Raw genomic sequence first — 22653 nt, forward strand, 5'->3', positions numbered from 1 at the left:
TTTCACCTAATCAACGGTTCTAATTCATAGTCGGACAACACAATATCTTGAATTATTTGGCTAGAGAGCATTTAGAAATGCTTCTCTCAGAATGTTTACCTCACTTCACATCATCTCTAAGAACTTCTTTATTTGTTACTTCTGGTCATGGGATAAGACAAATGCATGATGCACATCATGGTTTTAAAAAGTAACATTAATAATAGCATAAAAGATGACTTGATCTCAACGTTACTAACATTAATGCGTCATTTTGTGCCACAAGTAGCCATCTAAAAAGTAGTTGAAATTGAAACCTAAAGTTCAGCTATTCAGCCTTATCTCTTTGGTTATGATTCTTTGTCTGTGGATAGCATAACCAAATTGAACAAGGCAACCGTGACACTTAACATATTCTTATATAGCTGTAACTGTCAATGATTCAACAACAGCCAAAGGAAGCAACAAAACTTACAAGGTGATGATAAGAGTAGCAGAATATGGAGATTCAGAAGCCTTTCCCCCGCCATTAGCAATTACTTCCAACTTCTTATTTATTCACCTCCCTTTTATGCATACATTTCGAAAGAATTAAATTACGAAAAATTAACATACGTTACAAAACCGGCAAAAACACGATTTACAAAAACCAAACAAATCAATCAGTAACACTCTTCAGTAGACAGGAAAGTGGAATCTGGTCTATCCCATTGCATTGCACCACCAACTGCTCATTTTTCGATCAGGCTATTAATTCTCTCAATTAGACAACAAGAACAGAAAGAAAGTGTCCAGTTACCACTGATTCGGGAAGGCTTCTCTGTAATTTGCATCCTCACCCAATGTAAGCTGTCTTACAGTGGCAGCACTTGCACGAGTATTTAAAAGCCTCTGAGCTAATCTGTCTTTTGGTGTCTCTTTCTTCTGCAGCATTGAGGCAAGGGCTTTCTTTTTGTTTCTGGATGATCGGTTCTCACCATTAGTTGCCGCCCAATCTTCTCCAATATCCGCAGATCTAGAAGTTGAAGCCATTGCAGCATCACGTAAAACTGCTTCATTGTGTTCTCGTATTTTTGCAAGCTTTGCACGCTTCAGTGACTTTTTATCTATTTCTCTCTTCCTTGCCAACTCTTTATCTTTCTCACGAACATTCTTCACGGCTTGTTTCGCTAACTGTTCCACTATATCAGTGCCTAAATCAGGGGTTTTCTCATCTTTTGAAGGGTTCTGATTGAGCGGCTTTCCCTCATCATCTCTGGGTATAATAGGTCCATGAAATGGGCAAGTTCTCAAATCTCTTCTCTGACAAAGTTCACCTTTGCTTAGAGGAGCTCGGCATGGTTGAATTTCAACCTGCTGTTCTTTGTATAGAGTAGTCTGAAGATTTAATTCCGCAATCTTTTCTGCTGGAATAACTGCGTCCTGATCCACCCTGCCCCAATGACTTTCAAGCTCCAATCCCCGATGGTTAGCCAATACATCCCTCTTTGAACCCCAGTTGTCCAAATAAGAGCCCCAATTCACCTCTGGAGCTTCGGCCAAAAGCTTACTCCTCAAAGGGTCTGAATTGGTTGCTCCATCTTTACGATTGAGCCTTTTATTGCCATCTCTCTCATTAGCATGGCATTCAGGAACTCTGTCCAGTACCTCCTTGGAAGTTGATGCCACTGAATCTTCAGTTCTGTTATTGGGAATACTAGACCTCTTACTCTCAATTGATCCAATCTTGCCTTCCTCCCAAAAATCTTCTTCTTCATGATTTGTAGTGTTTGGAATAGCACAACCCGATTCTTCACACTTCTTCTTCACTGATTGAATATGATTCCGGATATCAATGAACTCCTTCAAATAAGAATCTCTGGCCCTGTTATCAGTCAGTTCAACCCTTACAAGAACAGAGATCCATTCTTGCACTGCAACCAAATGCTTCATTACCAATAGCTTGTAAAGCTCTCTCAGTGCATCAAAAACTACTTTGTTTTCACTGTTCTCATGAATTTTATCTGCTTCTTCCAACGAATGCAAGCGCAACTGCCGGAACTCATAAGAATGAAACTCTTCCATATCTTCATCATCTAAAGGACACAATAGCTCACGTTCCTCTTTAGCACGTACAATTTCTAAACATTCCCCAATCTCATCAGCCGTTGACTGTATTTCTTCCTTTATTGATGCAAAATTCTTTTTCAAAGTCTCAAACTTGTTCAATAAGATCTCTTTCGACTTCCTCTCCCTTTCCCTTCTTTCCTGATGAAGCCGAGCCGCATTTGCCTGTAGATTTGGGAATTGATACTTAAGCGTGTTTTTAAGGTAATCAAATCCTAATCTAATCTGCCTATAATGAATCCCAAATGAAGCATTCCACTTCTCCAAAAACTCAATTGCCTTCGAACGCAGAGCAGTCGCAACATTTGTCGGACCTGGGAGTGGCGAATTGTTTCTAAATCCGACACTCAAAGTCAATAACTGATCCAAACTCTCCACAACAAGGGTTCTAAAAAGCTTTGACCTCATAAAAAGCTCATCGATTATAAGAAGTGTGAGGTACCGGACCTGCAAAATTTTTACTTTAGCAAAAACTTCTTCTCTCCCAAAAATCATCATACAGAAGCAATATAAAACCCTACAATTTTAACACACATCAAACAAAAATTTCCGACAAAATTGAATACCAGAGTGATGGAGCATAACATACTATCCAAGGTTATATCTTTATTTCCTTAAAATTTCAGCAAAATGAAAAAGCAAAAGAAATCCAATTTGACTACCTCTCGAATTGTGAATCGCAATTTTTTCCTTCTAAATTTTCTCCGAAACCAAACATAACGTAAAAATAAATAAACCCCAGCCAAAATACACCATAAACTTCAAACAGAAACACAGAACTGAAACTAAAGATCAATTCTTTTATCGAAGAAAGAGAAATTATATAAATACAAAGGACCTGAGAGTGCTCGCGCTTCATAAGATCCATGAGAATATGGGCGGCGAGTCGGAGCTCCGAATCCGAGCGGCGCACCACCGACTTGATGGCCTTGAGGAGGCGCGGGTCCACCTCTGGTTCGGTCGAGGTCGTCGCCTTCTCTATCAAAACCCTCACCTTCCCTCCTCCCTCTTCTTCCATTTTTCAATTCAGCGAGCTTCTTTGAATTTTCAAAATTTTAGGATAATATATAGTCTGTCTTTTGGGGTATTTTCGCGCTGAGCAGGGAAGGGGTGGAATGTCAAAATCTGAAAGTTACGAGGGACGCAGAAGATAAAGGGTCTTTGCTATAAAAGGCCCCAGTAAAATGAGAGATAAATTAACCCAATTAAATGAATTAATAAATAAAAATATTAAGAGAAAAATTATCATAAAATTTCTTATTAATTAAATTATTTTTTTTATTACTATATAAAATTTATTTTGTTCTAATTTTCAACTTCAATTTCTTTTTTTCTTCTTCTTATAATGTACATAATTAAAACACAATGGGCCTCCTTCATCAAACCTGCTATGAAACCCCCAACTAGGGATTATAGCCCATTCCAAATCTAAGCCCAAAAAATCAATAACCAAAAAAACCAATCCCCACAATGTATTTTCAATTTCAATATATTTTATACGTGACGGTGCGACTAACACTGAAAATTTTATCAAAGTGGACATGAATTTGATTAGTATCAGGCAGTGTTTTGTTTTTAAAAGTTTATAATTTACAGATAAATTAAGTCAGTTAATTAAGACAATGAACTCTCCCCTTTCTTCCGAGTTGGAGTCCTACTCTTAATAAATGGTTAATACCCAAAATTAAATAATTTATGCAGGAGACTACTTGGTTGGCTCAGCAAAGATGGGATCATACAGTCATTGATCTGTGGCACATGGACGTCCAATGGCCACATGTGTTGGGGACAGGATATTAGGATGTAGGTTCCTCTCTTGTTATTCCACGTGTCTAATTTAATAAACAATATCTGAAAACCAATAAAATATAAAGGATTATTCACTTTTCTTCTAGATCTTCCTTCAATGAATTCTCAGTTGGTCCAAAATAATACAATTCAATCAAATAGTGACTACTTAAGATTCTTGTGAGTCGTTACAACAAATGAATTCTTTGTTACTAGTTTTGCTAATATCAATCGAGAATTTAACTATTTAAGATTATTGAAAGTGATTTTATAAATGAAAACTTTTCTAGTCGAGATTGAATGAATCTACGAACTAGAATTGTCATATCACTAGCTGGAGAGATTCTTACATGCTCTAGATTTATGCGACAATTGTTCCTAAAACACACATCATGTGATGTGTGTAGTTGTCCCATCACCCGCTGGCTGAACCCATTACCCGCGTCCAAATTATGCAACTAGGAGGGCACCAAACCAACCATTTACTAGAACAATTTTCACCAACAACATTACTACATCATTGGTAGGGTCAATATCTAATTTTTGAAAGTGAGGAGAGAGGCCATGTTGCAATGTTGTGCATTCATAATTGCAATTTCATCAAAGGATATTGCTGTACTTGTGTCCACACACACTTTTAACTTTAATGTTTTGTTTTGCAGCTAGACCCCAACAACATATCTTAAAGGGGGGAGAGAGAGAGAGAGAGAGAGAGAGAGAGAGAGAGAGAGAGAGAAGGGAATTGGCAATTGCCTTGCTCTTTCCTATCCAAACCTACCGCCACTAACTTTTTTGACAAATTTTTTCAGTCTTTCTTTCCATGCTGTGTGTTATTATTGATTGTAATTTCCAAATGCAAGCGCACTTATCAAACCAAACAAAGTGAGAGAAGAGAAATATCGTCACAAAGAGACAAATCCTGTACCGTACGTGATCGTACAGTGCGGTAACCGACAAGATTTAGAAAATGACACCGTGTTTTGTCTATATAACAGTAGATGTCCATGTGCTTAATTTGACTTTACACCTCGACCCTCAGGGCCTCTTTTGTTATTCACTACTCATTTTCTTAACATTATGAATCAAAAACAACCCCCAAATTCCTCGCTTCTATTACACGATCAATGTAAATCTCAGAGTGATTTCTAACCGTTGATCAAACGAGGTTTTATATATTAAAAATTCATGACATTATTATTATTATTTAACGTATGATGTTAAATAATAATTTGTTGAAGTAGATAATAATACAATACAAGAAACAACACGTGAAACTTGTAAATTGTAATTAAGCAGTAAAACAACACAAACATCTCAAAATCCTACCCTTTGATTCATCATCAGATGATAATCCTAATGCAAGGAAGGTTTGCTCTTCCCGCTTTGATTTTATAAATAAAATAAAATAAAGCAAAAATTAAAATTAAAATTCAACGGGGAAAGGAAAGGAGGGCTTTTTCTGTTTCTCATTACGCCACTACCAAAATTACTCAAGCGCAGCCACGTGGGGCAAACCCGACCCGAGAGCTTGCCAGGTCATACACCACCCGGAACCCCTGCTGCTGGATGTTACCGATTATGGACAACCCGCCCATCGTACCCGCGAACGCAAAGCAGAAGCTCCCGCTACTGTCCACGGGGATCAAGTAGTTCGTGGCCGGCAGCGAAACGTCAGCGTTTCGGAAATGCAGCACCACGGTCGGGACTTTCACCTCGCTTTTACCCGACAAGTCGAAACACGTGTCGAACAGAGAGAACTCCGGCGCCCGCTTCAGACCCGATGTCCCGGCCCGGAAAGCGTCACGGAGAGAATTGTAAGCGACTCGGGTCAGGCGGGTCACGGACGTACCCGAATCCAGAATGACACCTCCGTTTCCAGCCGGGTCGAGCTTGAAAAGCGACGCCGTGATTCCCCGGACACGTGTCCCGCCGACACTGATACCGATGAGCTCGACGTAGTAAAACGTGTCCAGTTTCGGGTTCGCGATTAGCGGAGTGAACCGGGCAGTCCGAGAAACGGCCGAGTCACCGAAGACGACGGAGGACGGTTTGGACGAAGCGGACCGGTCCACTAGACAGTACGAGAATTTCTTGTTGAACCGGACCCCGGTCTGGGTGGGAAATGATAACTTCCCCCGGCCGAGCCCCAAAAGCCCCGCCGCACCGACGAACAAGCCCTCGTTGTCGTGGCCGCATCCGAGCGCCACGCGTCCCACTTTGGTGCCTCGAAATGTCAGCGTTTCGGTGGAGAAGTCGCCGACAGTGAACGAACCGTCGCCGTAGGAGACTTGGTAGAGGCAGGTCTTCCTGGCTTTGCAGCCCGAGGAGTCGAGCTTCCGGCATAGAGGGGACCCACAGGGGATGGTGGAGAAGGTTCCGGATTTCCTCGGGTCGAAGACCGGGTCGGTCTGGGAATAGCAGCGCTTGCAGGGAGCGCATTGGAGCCAAACGACGTCGCTTCCGGTGTCGAGCACCATGTAGACGTACTTGGGAGGCGTGCCGACGCCGAGGCGCGTGAAGTACTCGCCGCTGCCCTGCGCGAGTCCCGAGACGACGGAGCTGCTGAAACCCCTGATGGGTACGCGACCGCCTCTGGCTGTTCTATTCGGCGACGCGGCGGCTGCGGCGATGGAGCTTAGGGTTTTGACGCGGACGGCGTCGCGCTGAAGGCGGAGGTTGAAGAGTTGGGAGGGGGTCTTGTTGAGGGACAAGGCGTCCAAGTGATGCAACTGTACGGACAGAGTGTTCGGGTCCGTGCTGGTTGTCGGGTCGGGTTGTACGGTCTCGGACACGGATTCGGGCCATGAGAGGGTGGGTGGGTTGGGTAGGGGGTTGAGGACGAGGGTCTGGTGCTCGAGGGCGGTGGTGAGAGAGAGGAAAATGGCGGTGACGGAAAAGAAGAGAAGGCCAAGTTTGGATTTCCCTTCCATTTTGGATCGCAGAGTTTAGAGAGAGAGAGAGAGGAAATGAAGTTTAGGGATGGAAAGAGAGGAGAGTATAAATAATTGGAGTGAGAGTGAGAGTGAGTGTGGGAATTCTGAAAAAGCCGGTTCTGCAGAGGCTGAAGTTAATCAGTTTTTTGGTTGGGGGTAAAGATGTCAGATAGTCAGGTTTATTGTGTTTATCTATGAAGGAAGAAAAAAACAAAAACAAAAAATAGTTAATAATTTTTTCACCAATTAGAACCTAAACTAATTTGGTAAGAACTTAAATATGATTTGTTGGAATTAGATGGAAGTTTATCCTTCAACTAATTTTATTTATGATATGTAAGTGAAAGGACAAAAGTGTCCCTGGGGGGCCAAACAAATGTCCTGAGTTCATTTGCTTGGGCTGGTGAAAGTTGTGTTTGTATTAATTATTGTTAATGAATACTTTATTTATATCAACAAAGATTAATTGGTGAGTTTGAGCTGGCCAAGACCACTTTGAGACTAGTAGTGGAATGATTTTTCCATTTGATTAAGACAAGGTGTTGCTATTCTTATATTTGTTTTATCATGTGATCATTTTCCGTTGTAGTATTATGATAAAAAGCAGAATTTGTTCATCATCTTACTTTAAGCACATGGGAATCAAACTCGAGTATAAAAAGTCAAGTATAACGTCTTAATCAACTAATTTAACGCCCACATATGCTCATTCTATTTTGTTAATTCTAACTTACACGATCTAAGATGGAAGATGGTGTTTATTCATCGAATTATACTGTGGTAATCAATATCATGGGTGTGTAAAGTTTTTTTTTAAAAAAAAAAATTGCATATTGGACTTGCTGATTGCCGTGACCAAATTCCAACAATCTCGGCAAGATTTAATGTGGATTGGTCACGAGATGACCCATGAATCCTGACGTATCATTTAATCATATCTAACCATTCAGATCATTATACCTTAGGGTTTGACTTTGGAAAAAGAAAACATGAAATTCCCATGCAGCAAGCCAGAAAAAAAAGAAGACATAATATTATATAAGAGTCTCAAGAAATTCATGCCTCCTCCATGCTTGTTTGTCACGGTGGTGTTTCCCCGTGACTCTCTATCTTCTCATCTTTGATTTTTGTTTTCAAATTAATATATACATATAAATTTAAAAAACCTAATGAAGTACAGAATCTAAGTACCAGATTTGTCTTGCAAAGTTTCGAACTTTCGAACTAGAGCTTCACATGGTGGTTTTCAACAACAGGCCAATATGAGTAAAATATTTATTTTCGAGACTTCAAAACAAAATATAGAAAATGGATCTACATTGTCACACACTGTCAAGGTTTCACGAGAGTTCGAATTTGAGACTACTGGTCTACAAGTCAAGATCTTTTTCCACTAGGTTAGACCGGCGTCGACGAAAATTGATCTACAATTCAGTTGCATAGTTTGGTTCTCGGTTGAGAAATGGAATGAAAATGATGAAAAATATATCTGGTTTCATGCAGATATGTAGGAGTCAGGATTAAGAATTTGAAATAAATTATAACTAGTAAACATTGTCACTTTAAAAAAAAAAATGAAAGAGAAAAGGGTTTCTGGTAAGGATGGTTAGGCTGAAGAGTTAAAGAGTAGGGCCATGGCCCTGCGCCAACATGAGCAACCTTATAATTGAAGCCTACTTGAATAACCGCGTGGGGCAAGCACTAAAGCTAAAAAGAGCAGGAAAAAAAGAGGAACCAGCAACTGGAAAGAGCATAAAAGAGTGGCAGAGACTCAATAAAGCATTGCAGGCTTAAAATTTAGGCCACAAAAGACAGATCTGCATACCCAACAAGATGACCTTTTCCAAACACCCAAGTTAAATTCAATGATACTGCAGCTAGTGATCTTCTTCTTTTTTTCTTTGAGCAAAAGAAATAAAGTTAAGAAATTCAATTTATACTAATTTTATTTTGACACACTAGCTTTGTCAAAGGTCATATCCAATTCATATTCCATCTCATCCAAAATAGAGAACTTCCATTACAATGTGGCATCTTTCACTAAAGCATTAACCTGCAGATAGTGACATCTTGCACTTACTCCTTCCTGGACCAATCCCCACTCTTCCCACCAGTTTTACTCTCGAGTCGTATATCGGTGATCTGTATAGATTTGGAGGCAGCTTTGCACATATCATAGACTGTTAGGCCAGCAACACTCACTGCTGTCATTGCTTCCATCTCAACCCCAGTTTTCCCTGTTGAACTGGCTTCTGCCTCAATATCCACACTGTAATCCTTGGGATTTAGTGTCAGATCGACACGAACATGGGTCAGTGGTATGTTGTGGCATAGTGGGATGAGACTACTTGTGTGCTTTGCTCCACTTATTCCAGCAAGTTTTGCCACACTGAGGACATCACCCTTGGCCATCTGGTTAGCTAAGACCAAATCAAACACCTGCTTTCCAAGAATTACCTTGCCACTAGAAATGGCAGTTCTCTTACTGCTTTCTTTGGGAGAAACATCCACCATTTGGGCTTCCCCTTTATTGCCAATGTGGGTTAGGCCAAGTTCACTGTCGCCTTTTTCTTGAGGTGCTAACTGGGGTTCTTGAGGCATAAAATCATTACTCGGAGAACTGGCAGGCCCATTTGCTGGAGGTTCACCAAACACGGATTCCATTTCCTGAAACCAGGAATATAGTTAATACATAGAAGTACGTTCAACATGCCTTAATGAATTTTCTTCAAAAGAGAAAACTTTTCACATTAGATACTGAGCAATTATAAACAACTATGAAATATTTCTAGAGATAAACGGTAGAGCTCGAATCTGATAACAGAAGATAACTTCAAACACTGGAATCATCTGTTTGAACGCAATAATGTATCAGACAGGTCTCCTTTCTTTTCTTTTCACAGAGGCTCAAGTCCTTTTTCTGCATTATTCTTTTGAATTTAAGTAACCAATTACTCTGAAGCAAATAAGAAGCAGTGCATTTCTATCCTCATTGTCTGCTATAGTGCATCATATTAGTTGAATCTAATAGCAAAGCAAACAAAGGTAAGCAACTGATTTCCTAACCCAGTATTCAATTGTTTTCAAATCATTCAAAGCAGCTGGAAATAAGAACCAACAGACTCTGTACATATGCAGCATAAACAATATTTTACCTTATTAAGCTCAGCAATAGTTCTTGCAAGATCATGGCTGCTATTACAGCTAAGAAACCGTCTCGAGCGAGAAGATGCTACTGCAAGTCTCCGAAGAAACATGGGTGGCAGAATCTAGATTCGGAATTTCAGCTGCAAGTATCGGAAAAATATCCAACTCTATTTGGCTTCTCAAAAAAGTAGAAAGATAAAAAACCATACTGACATTAGCTGCCTAACATTTTGGAAGGCAATAAATTGCTTTTGGAAGCAACATTTGCTACAAATATGAATGATTGAGTAAATGAGATACATAAATGATAAAACCCAGTTCTTAGTCAGGCAATTTAACAAACACTTTGAGGTCATCATCTAAAAAAAAAAAATTGAAACTTGGATTTTCAGACGTGAAAAATTATTTTAAGAATTCCGTATTCATTACAAGAGAGAAGCAGTGTGAGGAAATTCTAGAGAGCTAGAAGCCATGCAAAGATTGGGTAAAGCACGTACCTTAGTGAAAGCAGCTATTGGCGAAGAGCATGTACCTTCTGCGTTTGCTCTGCATTTTTCAGACAAGAGGAGAGGCCCAATAGGAACTAAAAGTGGGCCAAAATCGAAGTGAAAGATATATAGATTAGAGCAAACGTATTTTCAAAAAGATACTTCCGCTTTCGTATAAGTCTAAAAAATATGAACAAAAAAATACGCATTCTTTTTTAAAACAAACGTATTATTCACATATTATATGCACATTGAAGTATTTTTCATGAATAATAAACATTTTTCTTGAATATTTTTACAATAATACACATATTTTTCCCATATCATTGAGAAAAGAACTACTAATTCAAATTTTTTACTGGCCGGATTTTTCGTCGTATATTTTAAAAATAAAAATTTGTAGAATAATACATGTATAATATTATACTCGTGCCGTATTTTATTGAGTCAATTGTAAGTCTAACAAACAAGTTAACCTTTGTAATTTTTTTTATGTAGAACTTGGTGGACTCATCTTTTACTTTCATGGGCGCTAGACTGACCTCGCGTGGATTGTTGAATGCCATAAAGGCAACAAATGAGAACTTTTCTGGAGAAAAATATAACCTTCAAGATTTAAGGTAAAAAATAACCCACATGACAACAATTAGTGTCAAAGTCACACCAAAAGATAAACTTTAGGGATAGGAGAGCGAAGGGTGTAACAGCTAGTAACTAAGTTGTTTTTGCAAGTATGCAATTAGCAAAGCCTTATACACGACGCCTTCTGTGAATACATAAAATCCTGTTATTTTTAACGAGAACATACAAAAGTAGATTAGAAGCTTTGTAGTTCTTGCCCAACTGGTTACTCCTCCTCTTCAATTTTCAATGGGTTGGATGTACTACAAGAAAAGCCATACCATTCGTTAGCGCATGGAAAAAAAAACTTCAATAGAAAAGAACATAAATCTTTTAAGATATTAAAAACTATTTGTCAAATCAAAATAGGCTATGCAATGAGAGCACAATTAAGAGTCGAGCTACTGTTGGTCAACAAATTAATGTGATATGTATACATTAACCCCCCATCGAGAAGAAACTTGTGTCGACTGTTCCTTGCCACGTAGCAGTCGCAACAAATCAGTCCAGTTAAAAGATGATATAGTTTGCAAAGGACTCACTAGTGTAGTGGCCTAGACTAATTGCTCCCCCAGGCAAGGTTTGGGTTCGAGTCCTAGTATCTGTGTAGTGTGTATGAGTTTAGTATGTCATATTCAAACACAGAACCTCAGGTACATGAGTTTTTTAGGAGATCACTACAGTTTGATTCAACACTGAATGATTTATTAAATTCTTATGACATTATGAACATTGAAGATTATATAACCAAAATCTAACTGATTATACTTACACGGGGGAAGTTATCAGCATGCTTGCCATACAACGTTTTCATTGTATTTGTGTGATTGCCACCATATGCTTCCATTCATATCTACTGTCGATACTTTCCACTTTTGCTTTTGAAAATTTTTCTTGTCTTCATTGATTGTTGGGGGTTTCACAACCAAGGTTGTTCATGGAGCAGCCCCAACATTGTCAATGAAGTCTCCACAAAGCTGCAACTCCTTCAAGATTGACTTCAATAGGCACACAGCATAACCAAACAATTGTCTGGCTACTAGTATGTTGGGCAACCACTAAACCCCAAAAGCTTAAACTGTTAGGGAGTGGGCCAACAATGTGTGCAAAACCAACGCCCTCATTCACATAGTCCCTTACGTGCAGCTCCATCCTACAACGTGTAAACACGTCGAAAAAATGCAGGCATAGAGAAACATAAATGTACAACCTCATCCTCCACCTTGCAAATTAACAAATAAGTGAGAGATTTCGTTTGGAGATTTCAAACCCAGAACCTCTTGCAGTCAGAGCTCCGGTATTATAGTAAACGACCAAGTCTGAAAAATTTAAGATGTTACAATGTTTTTTGGATGGAGAAAGTAAAACATAGAATTGGAACAAAACCCAGAACTTCTAAAACGACATATGCTAATTTCCTTATGTATAATCAAGGAAACGTATAACTTCTACGTGGTTCAAAAAAACTTGGAATTTAGTCATAAATCCCATGTTTAATCCACTTGGAATTTAGTCATAAATCCCATGTTTAAATCCACGTGAAGAGGTGTCATTTCCAAAACCTCAAGACAATTCAGTTTTGAGAAGAAAAACAATATAACCATAATCACCACCACCACTTACCTCCACCATCATTGCCACCACCCTTACCATTACCACCACCTCTGCTACTACTCATTTATAGATTTTTTTTTCTTTTTACAAGCGATATTCTAAACTACTATAATACAGGGAGGGGTATCAAACTCCGGTACAAGAGGGCAGACACAACATTGCCTTGACCAACTGGCCTAACCGACGTTTGCTCATTTGTAGTTTGATACATCCATCAAAATAAATTTTATGTTTCGTATTTAAAAATCTATCATTTTAAAAATCATTAATACTCTTAAAACTTCCTCATCCAAGCGCCAAAGTTGGGAATGAACCAAGAATGGGTTGAGAACATATGACATCTCAAATGAGAATGTGGGTCAAGATTATGAAACAAGTATAATGTTCTCCTTCTCAAAGAAAAACTGTGGCTGCACAAAAGTATGCATCAACAAGGGAATGCTAGGTTATACATAAGAAGAAACTCTATACTTTGTGATAACGAACGAGACACAATCCAAGCCACACCTTATGAACACGTAGGGACTCTTGTGGCTTCATGGAGTCTTGAGTGTTGGGGTCGGAGCAGTTGTAAGAAAACTTGCTTGGTTGAACCACTAGATAACTTGACCGAGGTCTTCAAACAATGCAAATGTGATCATTATTATATATATAATTAAAAAAAATAGTGTAGAATGCAAAGGGCTTGTAGCTCAAGTGGTTAAGAGCATTTAACCCTGCACCCAAAGTCCTAGGTTCGATTCCCCCTTCCCCAATATTGCTTGTATCAATGACAAAAGAAGTGTAAAATGATGTCATCATGCTGACATGGTACCTTTCAAATAAATGACATATACTTTAAAACATACCATTTAACTTCTTGGAGCCAATATTTGATTGATAAATCCAGTAATTTATACATCCCTCTAGATTCTTACCCTATTTGAATTTCAAATGGAGGGACTATCCCTTAATATAGAGCCCAACTCACTTTAATTAAAATTATAGACATAAAACTACTATATCACTAGGAAAGAAAAACATTTCAAAATTCATTCACACAGCTAAAAGATTTTTTATGTTCTCCAAAAGCTAAAAATTTGCTTCTTGGAGAAGCTCATATTTCAAATGTACTTCCCTGGAAAAGACTTGGAGCTTGTTCCACATTGCTTTTGGGTTTTGGCCAAAAGTACTTTCTATAGTGGAAATAGACAAAAGGTGCTCTTGGGAATCACAGAAGCCCTTGTAGAGGTCCCTAGATATGTATCTATCCGAGGAAGCCCTTCCAAGTGAATATGCAGGAAGACTTGAACTTTACAAGAAATTTTTCATTTTCTTCTAATAAAACCGCTACTAACAAAAGCTTTATTGAGTAAGAGCGCTTCATACAAAAGCATTTCCTCACAGGTATGCAAAACAAACCATAAGAAATTGGAACATAAGTTTTCTTTTTGGGCTTTGGTTTTGGCTCAAACTTTACCCTCTTCAAGATATCCTTTTTTATAAACTTTAATTGTAGCATGAAAGCCCTTCACATAGTACAACTAAAGAACTCCACAAAAGTGCTTTTGGACACCCAGAAGTTACCCCAACCAGGCCCTTAATCTAACTAATATGTGAAACACCTACAATTACTAATCTAGCCTAATATCATCCTGCTCCATGATCTACCTTGTCAATCGACAAGAAGGGCTGCCTGTATCCACCTAATAAATCATCTAATTTTCTGCATTACCTATGATATGCTTGTACCCACCAGCTTCTTCCCTCTTAATATATCTTCTAACTTCATGTGGTTCTTCAGATTCCATTTTACTCAAAGTAACCACTTCCTTCGATTTTGAGGAACATAATAAAATGATCACATATCTCCTTAAGGAGATGGAGATAAATCAAAATGTAAGAGAATTTATTCATGGACGTGCATCCTTTACTCAGAAAGATGGTGTTGCGATCCCATAGTTTCGTTCTTTCATCTGTTGCTGAGGGGCCATTATCTAGTGGAATGGTATAACTCATAGTGTCAAGCGCAAGCTTGCGTCTTCAATTCTTATCACTTTATACCAAAAGAACAAAGTTAATAGTTTATTTCTAGGAAACCAGAAACTTATATGGTATTGACCTTTTTTGGTCAATGAAATGGTTCACCATCTCCCTCTATATAAAAAAGACCATCAATAATGCAGCAACAGTACCAAGGACCAACCACGATCTAATTCATGCCTTAGAACAAATATTCACCATATAATCAAATCTAGACCCATAAAGAGTAATCAAGCCAGAGGTCTTAGCACAGGTGGTCGTAAAAGAGAATAAAGGATGAGAAATAAATAGGTCATTGGTCTAGATTTTCCCTCTCGGGAAAAAAGGGTATTGATATGGAGGAGAAAGAAAATACATACCAAACGAAGGTTTACAATGACATTCAACAAATAATACTTTCCAATACGGTAGAACGAGAGTGGAGAGATTGGTAGTTAAGAAGCTAGGTCAAGTAATAATCATTGGCTAAAGTGAAATTTTGTAACGCATTAGGGCATCCTATTAGTACCCAGGCAGGTTAATATTATTTTCCTGCTCTCGACAGTAATCATAGGATAACTATTTACTTTATTTGTTTTCTTTCCTGAGACTAGCATATATGTTAAAATGAAAGAAAGTGTTCTTTGTGCGTGTGTGTGTGCGCGTGTGCGCTCAACACACAATCACGTAGCATAGGTGTGAATGTGACATTTTCACAACCAAAGAAGATACAGGTGAATTAACAGGCGGTTCGGCCAGCTCACATGTCACACTCACACCTTAATAAAGAGAGATAAGATGCTGACTACAATTCAAATCATAACAGCACATATAAAGCAAAGAAAAGAAAATGAACCTCACTCGAGCTTTGACATCAAACTTTCGGCTTCTCTTAGAGCTGAACTTACAGCATAAAGTGTCATCTTTTTCACCTGTTAAACAAGAAAAGAGAAACCAACATAACCTAAAAGGTACATAAGGTAGTCATGGACTCATGGTGTAGTTAAGGTGCATTTTCTTAATGCATATTGATGCCTAAAATCTACTACTAATTATGAGTTAAGTAACCAGTGGACAATTTACAGTGTCGACTAATTAAACTAAAATCTAGTCAACATCAATACCAAAATCCCTTTAATCACATAGTTACTAGCCTCTTGACACATGCTTCAATGCATGCCGAGTGGTTTTTATACTGTGTATTAAAGAACAAATGAAATTTAGCGGAAACAAAAAGCAGCAGTAATTTTAATCTAATTAAATTAGTTTACTATTTTTCCCTTCTTAAATAAGAATTACTTTTTTTTACAATTTTATTTTAATAAAGGGCATATTTGAAATTTCAAAAGTTACATAAAAACCCAAACTTCTCCTTTTACTATTAAAAACAAATACATGAACTTTAAAATTTTGGATTACATCTGTTAATCACCATGAAACCCTAGTAAGAAGAGACAAACGGTCAATTGCATTTGGGCACCCTCCTTAACAGTATTCTATTACAATAAGTAAAAGTAGAATACTTGAGATGTGAAAAATCAATGTTTATGATGTAGTGAAAGACGTGAAAATAAATTGATACCTCCAATTTGTCTTCCTTGGCTCTATGGTTTTTTGGGAGCAAACGGAACTCTTCAGTCAATCGAAGACATTCTTCAAGACTCTCAGGAGATACAAAATCAAGTGCTACCTTTATGCAAGACTGAGAGGAATCAAATAAAAATAAATTCAAATGAGGGAAAACTAATAAGAGAGGAACTTAACCAAATCATTGAAGTCTAGAAGAAAGCCACAAATACTTTTAATACAGTGTAGAACAGAAAGGTATAACTTCAAAAATTGAATAATTTGTTCAAAATGTATAATTAGTATTTACTTGTGTATTTCTCACTTGATGAGGACATCCTGCGGGAATAAAAACTGCCTCACCAAGGTATTGCATAAATGTCCAAGGCTCCACATCTGCATTTAAAATCACGCATCAATTATATTGCAGTTGAAGATTGCAACTTATAAAGATTAATTGAAGTAAAAACTAGATAAGATTCTTACTGAACTCCTCCTTTAGTTGTTTCTTATGTCTCTCATTTAAGTAAAGAGTCTGATCATGAATAGGATGAACAACCTAAGACAAAACACATTACACATGCTCAGGAACCATCTTGTACAATGTACATATAGCATAGTGACAAATACTAGCCTTGAAACTTACAGAATCTACAGGATGATTATTAATGTGGCGAAACTCTTTCTTGTGTTTTTCCAAGTACTTTATTAACTTGGGAACATCCTGGTTGCGAAAGATGTCCCAAACAGCACCGCCATGGGCAGCATCTAACCCATCATTACTTTCAAGAGAATCCTTTGTTTGCCTCACGTTTGACTTTTTTATATCATCAACTGCATTATTGCCTGAGAAACAAAACCCTGAAGCATCTTTCCCACCAAGCCTCCCAATCATGATGTCGGTGGAACATTGAACATGTTCTTGCTCTGCTTCAACCTCATTTGTATGAGGCAAGGTGGATTGCATCCGTTCACTCCTCTGATGATCAAGACTCGGAGTATCAGGAGATTCCGAAACATACTCTGTTTCTTCATGTCCGACAATGCCGCCTAGATCCACGGAATCTGACAACTGTTCCTGTTCTGGCATTAGATGGTCACTCTCCACAATGTTCTCATTTTTAGTACATTCCCCAGAATCAGCACTCAGGATCTGCAGTTTGTGAGTTTTCTTCAACGATTTTCCTCTAACTCTCCCATTGTCGTCATCTCTTTCATTGTAGAGTTCACACAAGTCTTCAGCTTCATGCTTGCTTTGCAAACCTTCTATTTTTTTCTGCTGCCAAGGAGCGATCTTCACTCTTGTTGTGTGAGTAAGAACGTTTACCTAATCCCAAATCAAATAACTGTTGGTTAAGCCCTGTTTAAATAACTATATCGAAGGTATAAATAGAATAAAATAAAATCTAAAAGCGGTGTAAAAAAACTGTTAGCCCATATTAAATGACATTTGAAGTACAATTATAAATTCAATAACCACAGAACATATAAGTCAATATTCAAGTTACATAAATTTGTACAAGATCTCAAAGAACTTCCACTAACTAATCCCACCTCCAAGTTTCAATTCAGTTAGCATTTATAGTGTAGTCAGTGTGCCATAAGTGAAAATTGCAGTCCCGATCTCTTGGACCACAGGAGTCCAAGAGATTGTGGTCACCCACCGTTGGATATTAATCCAATGGTTGAAAAAAGTTTTTTAAAAGGAGTGCAAGAGTGAGTGAACCGTTGAATTTACATCCAACGGTGAGTGACCACAAATCTCTTGGACCCCTGTAGTCCAAGAGATCAGGACTGGTGTAAAATGTTCAGGCAGGATGAGATGAAAAAGGAAAGAAAGAGAAAAAATATATATTAATATTAATATTATTCGGGTGAAAGTTCAATGACATGGAACATAGCCGTGATATCACATAGGTAGATGAAGCTAGCATGAGAATTAAGCCAGAAATGCCACAAAAGCTATGATTTGAGCACATGGACATGGAATGTCTGACATGTAAACTGCCAGAAGTATCTTTACTTGAACTGATCTTCACTTATAAAAGAACCATGGCTATTGAGATAATTATGGAAATGATGACCATGTGTAAACAGTCCACACCTTGATAATTTGGCACTTTTTCAACACAAATGAACGTAGGTTAATTTTAAGCATCCAAAGCAGCGTACAACTTGGGTGGACATGAGTTTGTGTCCTTATTTGCCCAATCATAGCAGAAAAGCAATAACCAATATCTTCATAAGGAAGATTCATAAAGAATGATTGAAGTATTGTTGACTCAAAGAAATCAACTGTGAGGTCAAAGTAAAGATCATAAGAAGAAAACCAGAAGAACTTCTAATGAAAGAAAGCAAGCCATATCCAGTGTAGTTGGAAACATGGTGGTGGGAGCCAACAGAGAAAGTAACCATAGTCTTAAGATAGACTAACTGCTAAACCCAAAGGTTGATGACCTTCTAACTTCCATGACTGATGTATGGGAGGGAAACTGTCATTCTCATCCACTAACAATTTATCTTTTAAATAACCCAACTTCGTGCATGATAACAGCTGAAAAAAAAAACACAATCAAATTTGGTATTTGGACAACATGATCACTAAGGACACATCAAGAAAAGGATAATAAAAGTAACAAAATGGCCAAACCAAACTCTCCCAAGCTTAAGCGGCATTTATGACCTAATAAAAAACATTGTAGTGAGAAAACATTACCGCATCAGACATATCACAGTGTAACTTCGTTACTGAATCGCCTCTACCAAGCTCTTCAGAAAATCCATAGGCAATGTATGTTTTCGGTCCCATATCAGGTTTCAATGAATCAACAGGAAGTTTTGTAGCAAGATTGAGACAACCTATGCCTGAATCTTTTGGATCAGTATAGTCACTGTAGGGGAGTGCTGCGATAAATTCAGCACAATGCCTTGGCAGTCGCTCCTCAAATAAAGTTGATGAGGGCCAATCCTTCAATTTCAACATCTCTGGCCACCCACTTTTATGTACACGACCCTCTAAGTAGCCCGTGAAAAATTGGTGAATATTAATTTCAACCTACATGAAAGTGAAATGTCAAGAATTTCAATTCTCATAGCAGCAGATGTTTTAAAACTCTTCCTCATTATCTATTAGTAATTTAGCTAGTTTTTTATAGCTACCTCACACCAATCCCAGCAGTCAATGGCCTTCACACTTCGTGTCTCCTCCTTAAACTTTACCTTGGCACCCGTTTCTCTAAAAGCCCTCCACATGACCATAGGTTCCCAACTAAGACCAGATGTCTTGTCAAGAACATTTCTGACTATCACAGGTTCCCCATTCATCCAATGCCTCTGAAAATGCTCAATTTCATCATCTGCAATGTCAACAGCACTTGGACAGTATAAGAAGTTATCATCACTGTTTTTCCTGAATGCCGCCTGCCTCACTTCAGACTGTAGGTTATTATCTTCCTCGGAATCATTTGGCTGGCACCAGGAGCATCGTTGAGACATATCGACATCTTGCTTCTTGAAGTCACTAGTAACATCCTCCGCACTTTTTAACAGCTTTGTTACCCAATTAGCTTTACATTTGCGCCTCAATTCCAGCTTTACCTTGCCACAACCTCCACATTCTTTTGGAGGACATGGAATGCTCCCATCAGGATTAGCTCTCCAGTTAGGAAAAGAAAGAGTCACATCAGTTTTAGAATCATCAGCAGCAAGGGTAATTTGGCTCTCCCAGCCATGTCTTTTCCTTTTCAAATTAGTATTGTCCTCGCTTTTAGTCACTTGTTTCTGAGCTCTTTCCACTGATTGTTGGTGAGATGTTTCTGCTTCACTACCTCCAGGTTGGTAGCCTTTCCTTAGCTCTTGGCAACAAGTAAGACAGAGATCGTAGGAACAATGGACGTTGGGGCAGCTTCTGTGGAAATCAACAATAGATGTATAGCAATTGTCGCTGTCATACAAGAACGCATGCATTGTTATGACAATACGTGAAGGTTCCATAAATAAAAACACAAAAACAAATGTTTTCTGCTAAAAAATGTGCACGACCTATGAACTGCATATAAATAAGAAAATGAAATATGACATTAATTAAGAAAAGAGTATCAAGATATGCATGTAATATATGGGAGTCCAGCCACAACTTTAAACCTCCTATGTGTCTAGTGAAAGAACTCTAACAATTTACTATTCCTCTTATTGATAACAGGCAGGGATGTCGGAAACACCATACCAAAAATATTACTTGGCAAGGACCACCATTTTCTTACCAATTCAAATGAAGTTTATGGATTTTGCTTCAGCTTTGAAGAAGAAGTGAAAGTGGAGAACAGACCATGGACAGTTTGGTGCCTCAAAAAAATCATTTCTTGACACCTAAGACCTCTCTAGTCCTTAAAAACATTTCATTGTAGTATCTAACACTTGAATGACAGGAATTTAAACTAAGCACAAATTCTTGTAGATTCACTACAGACATAATGACAAAAGATATTCAATAAAAGATGCTAAACGAAATGCATTTCTCAGTTTAATTGTCAGGGAGTCTGGACTTACCAATACATACGTTCACTTTGATCTATTTTAGTTCTCGTTATGTCCATTTCACTTAACTGAACACCTACCAAAAAACCAAAACACAAAATGAGATAAACAGCAATCCTCGGCCAAGGAAGTAAAAACTAAATTTACTAGAATCTCAAAAAAGGTCACCTCGTATTTTGGCTTCAATCTCTAGTTCAAAGCTCTGCTCAGTATGAATATGCCTCAGAACAGGTAAAGCTTCATATAGCAAGTACTTCAGCCGCTGTAATTTGACACTGGGCTCAACCTTTATGTTGCAAGGCTGTCGAAACAAACAAAACCATAAGGGAGGGAGAGAGAGATTAGACTCAAAACTTGGTAGTTTCAGATTAAAGTGCAGAGAGACTGCGGGAAAGAGAACCCACTTTCTTAATAAACTGGCGCAAGCAATCTTTGCAGTTGCAGTTGCAACAGCAAAATGGGCAACTCTTCGCTATTTCCTCTCTTGTCTTCCCAGGGTACCTATCTCAGTATTGAACAATGCAAAAACTAATGAAAAGCCTTATCATTCGAAACCAATACATCAAAAGATAACAAAGGCTTGCAATTATGGACAAATGCAAATAATGCAAACACAATGAGCTCACTCAAATTAAAATTTTCAACCAAACTCGAGCAAATATTTACAGAATAATTTTTAAACTGGGTATAAATGCAAATACAAAATTAGCTCACTCAAATTAAAATTGTCAACCATCTTAGTTCTTACTTACCATCTTTCAATGCACTCGAAGCAAAATCGCTTTATCTTACAATTGGAACAGTGGACAACACCACTCTTGTCGTTCCGCTGACACTGGTGGCACATCAAGCTCACACGCTGCTCCGTCTTCTTGTTAGGCTTCTCCTACAAAACCCCAAATTTTCATTTGCGTTCATTTCTCAGATAACTTAGAGCAGCACAAAAAATAATTGACAAAAAAAAATAAAATCAAATTTTGGATATTTCACCTCCTTTAATTTGCAATTCTTCACAGGATTATCGGAACCGCTGTCTCCGTCTGATCTTTCTCTCTGAATTTTCTTATTCCTAGTCTTATTCTTGAGCTGCGCCAAGTGCTTTTCAGAGCTCTTCTTAGGATTATCGGCATCGCTGTCTCCGTTGGATCTTTCTCTCTGAATGTTCTTATTCTTAGTCTTACTCTTGAGCTGCGCCAAGTGCTTTTCACAGTACGACTTCCCCGACGACGCCGTTTCCCTGCACCGCCACTTTTGACCATCGTTGCGCTTGCACCGGCGATCATCTGCCTTCGATTCCATCGTCGAAGGACAGTTCGTGTTCGGAAATCAACGGCTCTGATTGCTCAGGAAAGTTACGAAATGCAAAGTGTATCGACTATCTGATTTCCGCGGTTAGGTAGGAAATGCAAATAGGAATTGGATATTTTGGATGCCTTATATTTATAGTCATATTATTTTATCATTTTTCATTTAGATAAGTGTACGTTATTTATAACGTCTTGTTTCGCTGGTCACGCTTAAGTGTAACACGTGTTATTTTTTTCTTACATAATTTCCATTTGGATGATTTCATAATTCTTTTTTTTAATCCACAGAGAGAGAGAGAGAGAGAGAGAGAGAAATATGAAAAATAACATGTTTTGATACCTATGCAGTGCTCTTGCTCTTCAGAAATCTAATCTCCTCGATTCCAAACGCTAAGGGAACTGCGGTTAGAACATGTGCTTTTTGAGCCATGTCCAAGCATTCGTCAATCAAAGGTTGCCTTTAAGAAACACTCTATCATGATGAGGAGACTAGCCTTGCTGTTCATAAATGTAATCCTCTTGAGATTGCTCGTTTCTATGGGAAGAACTACCTTCTCTGGGCAGAGT

General features: G+C 38.3%; 4 protein-coding genes across 13 annotated transcripts; all 4 read right to left on the reverse strand.

Annotated features, from left to right (window-relative positions):
- Window positions 364-3150, reverse strand: LOC18785273 (UV-stimulated scaffold protein A homolog). Its single transcript, XM_007220577.2, has 2 exons — window positions 2924-3150; window positions 364-2532 (listed from the first exon to the last, which is right to left on the reverse strand). The coding sequence occupies exons 1-2, from the start codon at window positions 3101-3103 to the stop codon at window positions 775-777; spliced, it is 1938 nt and encodes a 645-aa protein (XP_007220639.1). The 5' UTR covers window positions 3104-3150; the 3' UTR covers window positions 364-774.
- On the reverse strand, window positions 5122-6994 carry LOC18787178 (aspartyl protease family protein 2). Its single transcript, XM_020557835.1, has one exon. The coding sequence runs from the start codon at window positions 6801-6803 to the stop codon at window positions 5364-5366; it is 1440 nt and encodes a 479-aa protein (XP_020413424.1). The 5' UTR covers window positions 6804-6994; the 3' UTR covers window positions 5122-5363.
- LOC18784591 (cyclic pyranopterin monophosphate synthase, mitochondrial) lies at window positions 8603-10708 on the reverse strand. 2 transcript variants are annotated; one of them, XM_020556294.1, is made up of 3 exons: window positions 10451-10708; window positions 9962-10128; window positions 8603-9473 (listed from the first exon to the last, which is right to left on the reverse strand). In XM_020556294.1, the coding sequence occupies exons 2-3, from the start codon at window positions 10061-10063 to the stop codon at window positions 8883-8885; spliced, it is 693 nt and encodes a 230-aa protein (XP_020411883.1). In that variant the 5' UTR covers window positions 10064-10128; window positions 10451-10708; the 3' UTR covers window positions 8603-8882. The 2 variants fall into 2 exon arrangements, with proteins under 2 accessions (XP_020411883.1, XP_007218453.2); XM_007218391.2 differs by having other exon boundaries at window positions 9962-10093; window positions 10451-10707.
- On the reverse strand, window positions 11027-22200 carry LOC18785228 (lysine-specific demethylase JMJ25). Of its 9 annotated transcripts, none has more exons than XM_020556286.1 (14): window positions 21770-22200; window positions 21532-21665; window positions 21184-21280; window positions 20948-21080; window positions 20792-20855; window positions 19403-20186; window positions 18960-19298; window positions 16890-17570; window positions 16730-16802; window positions 16554-16639; window positions 16260-16379; window positions 15539-15609; window positions 11835-12215; window positions 11027-11325 (listed from the first exon to the last, which is right to left on the reverse strand). In XM_020556286.1, the coding sequence occupies exons 1-13, from the start codon at window positions 22076-22078 to the stop codon at window positions 12020-12022; spliced, it is 3087 nt and encodes a 1028-aa protein (XP_020411875.1). In that variant the 5' UTR covers window positions 22079-22200; the 3' UTR covers window positions 11027-11325; window positions 11835-12019. The 9 variants fall into 9 exon arrangements, with proteins under 9 accessions (XP_020411875.1, XP_020411874.1, XP_020411876.1 ...); XM_020556285.1 differs by having other exon boundaries at window positions 11835-12284; XM_020556287.1 differs by lacking the exon at window positions 11835-12215.

This window comes from Prunus persica, chromosome G2 (assembly GCF_000346465.2).
Source record: "Prunus persica cultivar Lovell chromosome G2, Prunus_persica_NCBIv2, whole genome shotgun sequence".
Lineage (NCBI taxonomy): Eukaryota > Viridiplantae > Streptophyta > Magnoliopsida > Rosales > Rosaceae > Prunus > Prunus persica.

Coding starts and splice junctions, on each gene's coding strand:
- LOC18785273 (XM_007220577.2), bottom strand. CDS start 3,103: ATGGAAGAAGAGGGAGGAGGGAAGGTGAGGGTTTTGATAGAGAAGGCG. Junction 2,533..2,923: donor TGAAGCGCGAGCACTCTCAG/GTCCTTTGTATT, acceptor AAAATTTTGCAG/GTCCGGTACCTCACACTTCT.
- LOC18787178 (XM_020557835.1), bottom strand. CDS start 6,803: ATGGAAGGGAAATCCAAACTTGGCCTTCTCTTCTTTTCCGTCACCGCC.
- LOC18784591 (XM_020556294.1), bottom strand. CDS start 10,063: ATGTTTCTTCGGAGACTTGCAGTAGCATCTTCTCGCTCGAGACGGTTT. Junction 9,474..9,961: donor CTATTGCTGAGCTTAATAAG/GTAAAATATTGT, acceptor TCCTGGTTTCAG/GAAATGGAATCCGTGTTTGG.
- LOC18785228 (XM_020556285.1), bottom strand. CDS start 22,078: ATGGAATCGAAGGCAGATGATCGCCGGTGCAAGCGCAACGATGGTCAA. Junction 21,081..21,183: donor TGCGCCAGTTTATTAAGAAA/GTGGGTTCTCTT, acceptor TTGTTTCGACAG/CCTTGCAACATAAAGGTTGA. Junction 16,380..16,553: donor ATCAAGTGAGAAATACACAA/GTAAATACTAAT, acceptor GATTCCTCTCAG/TCTTGCATAAAGGTAGCACT.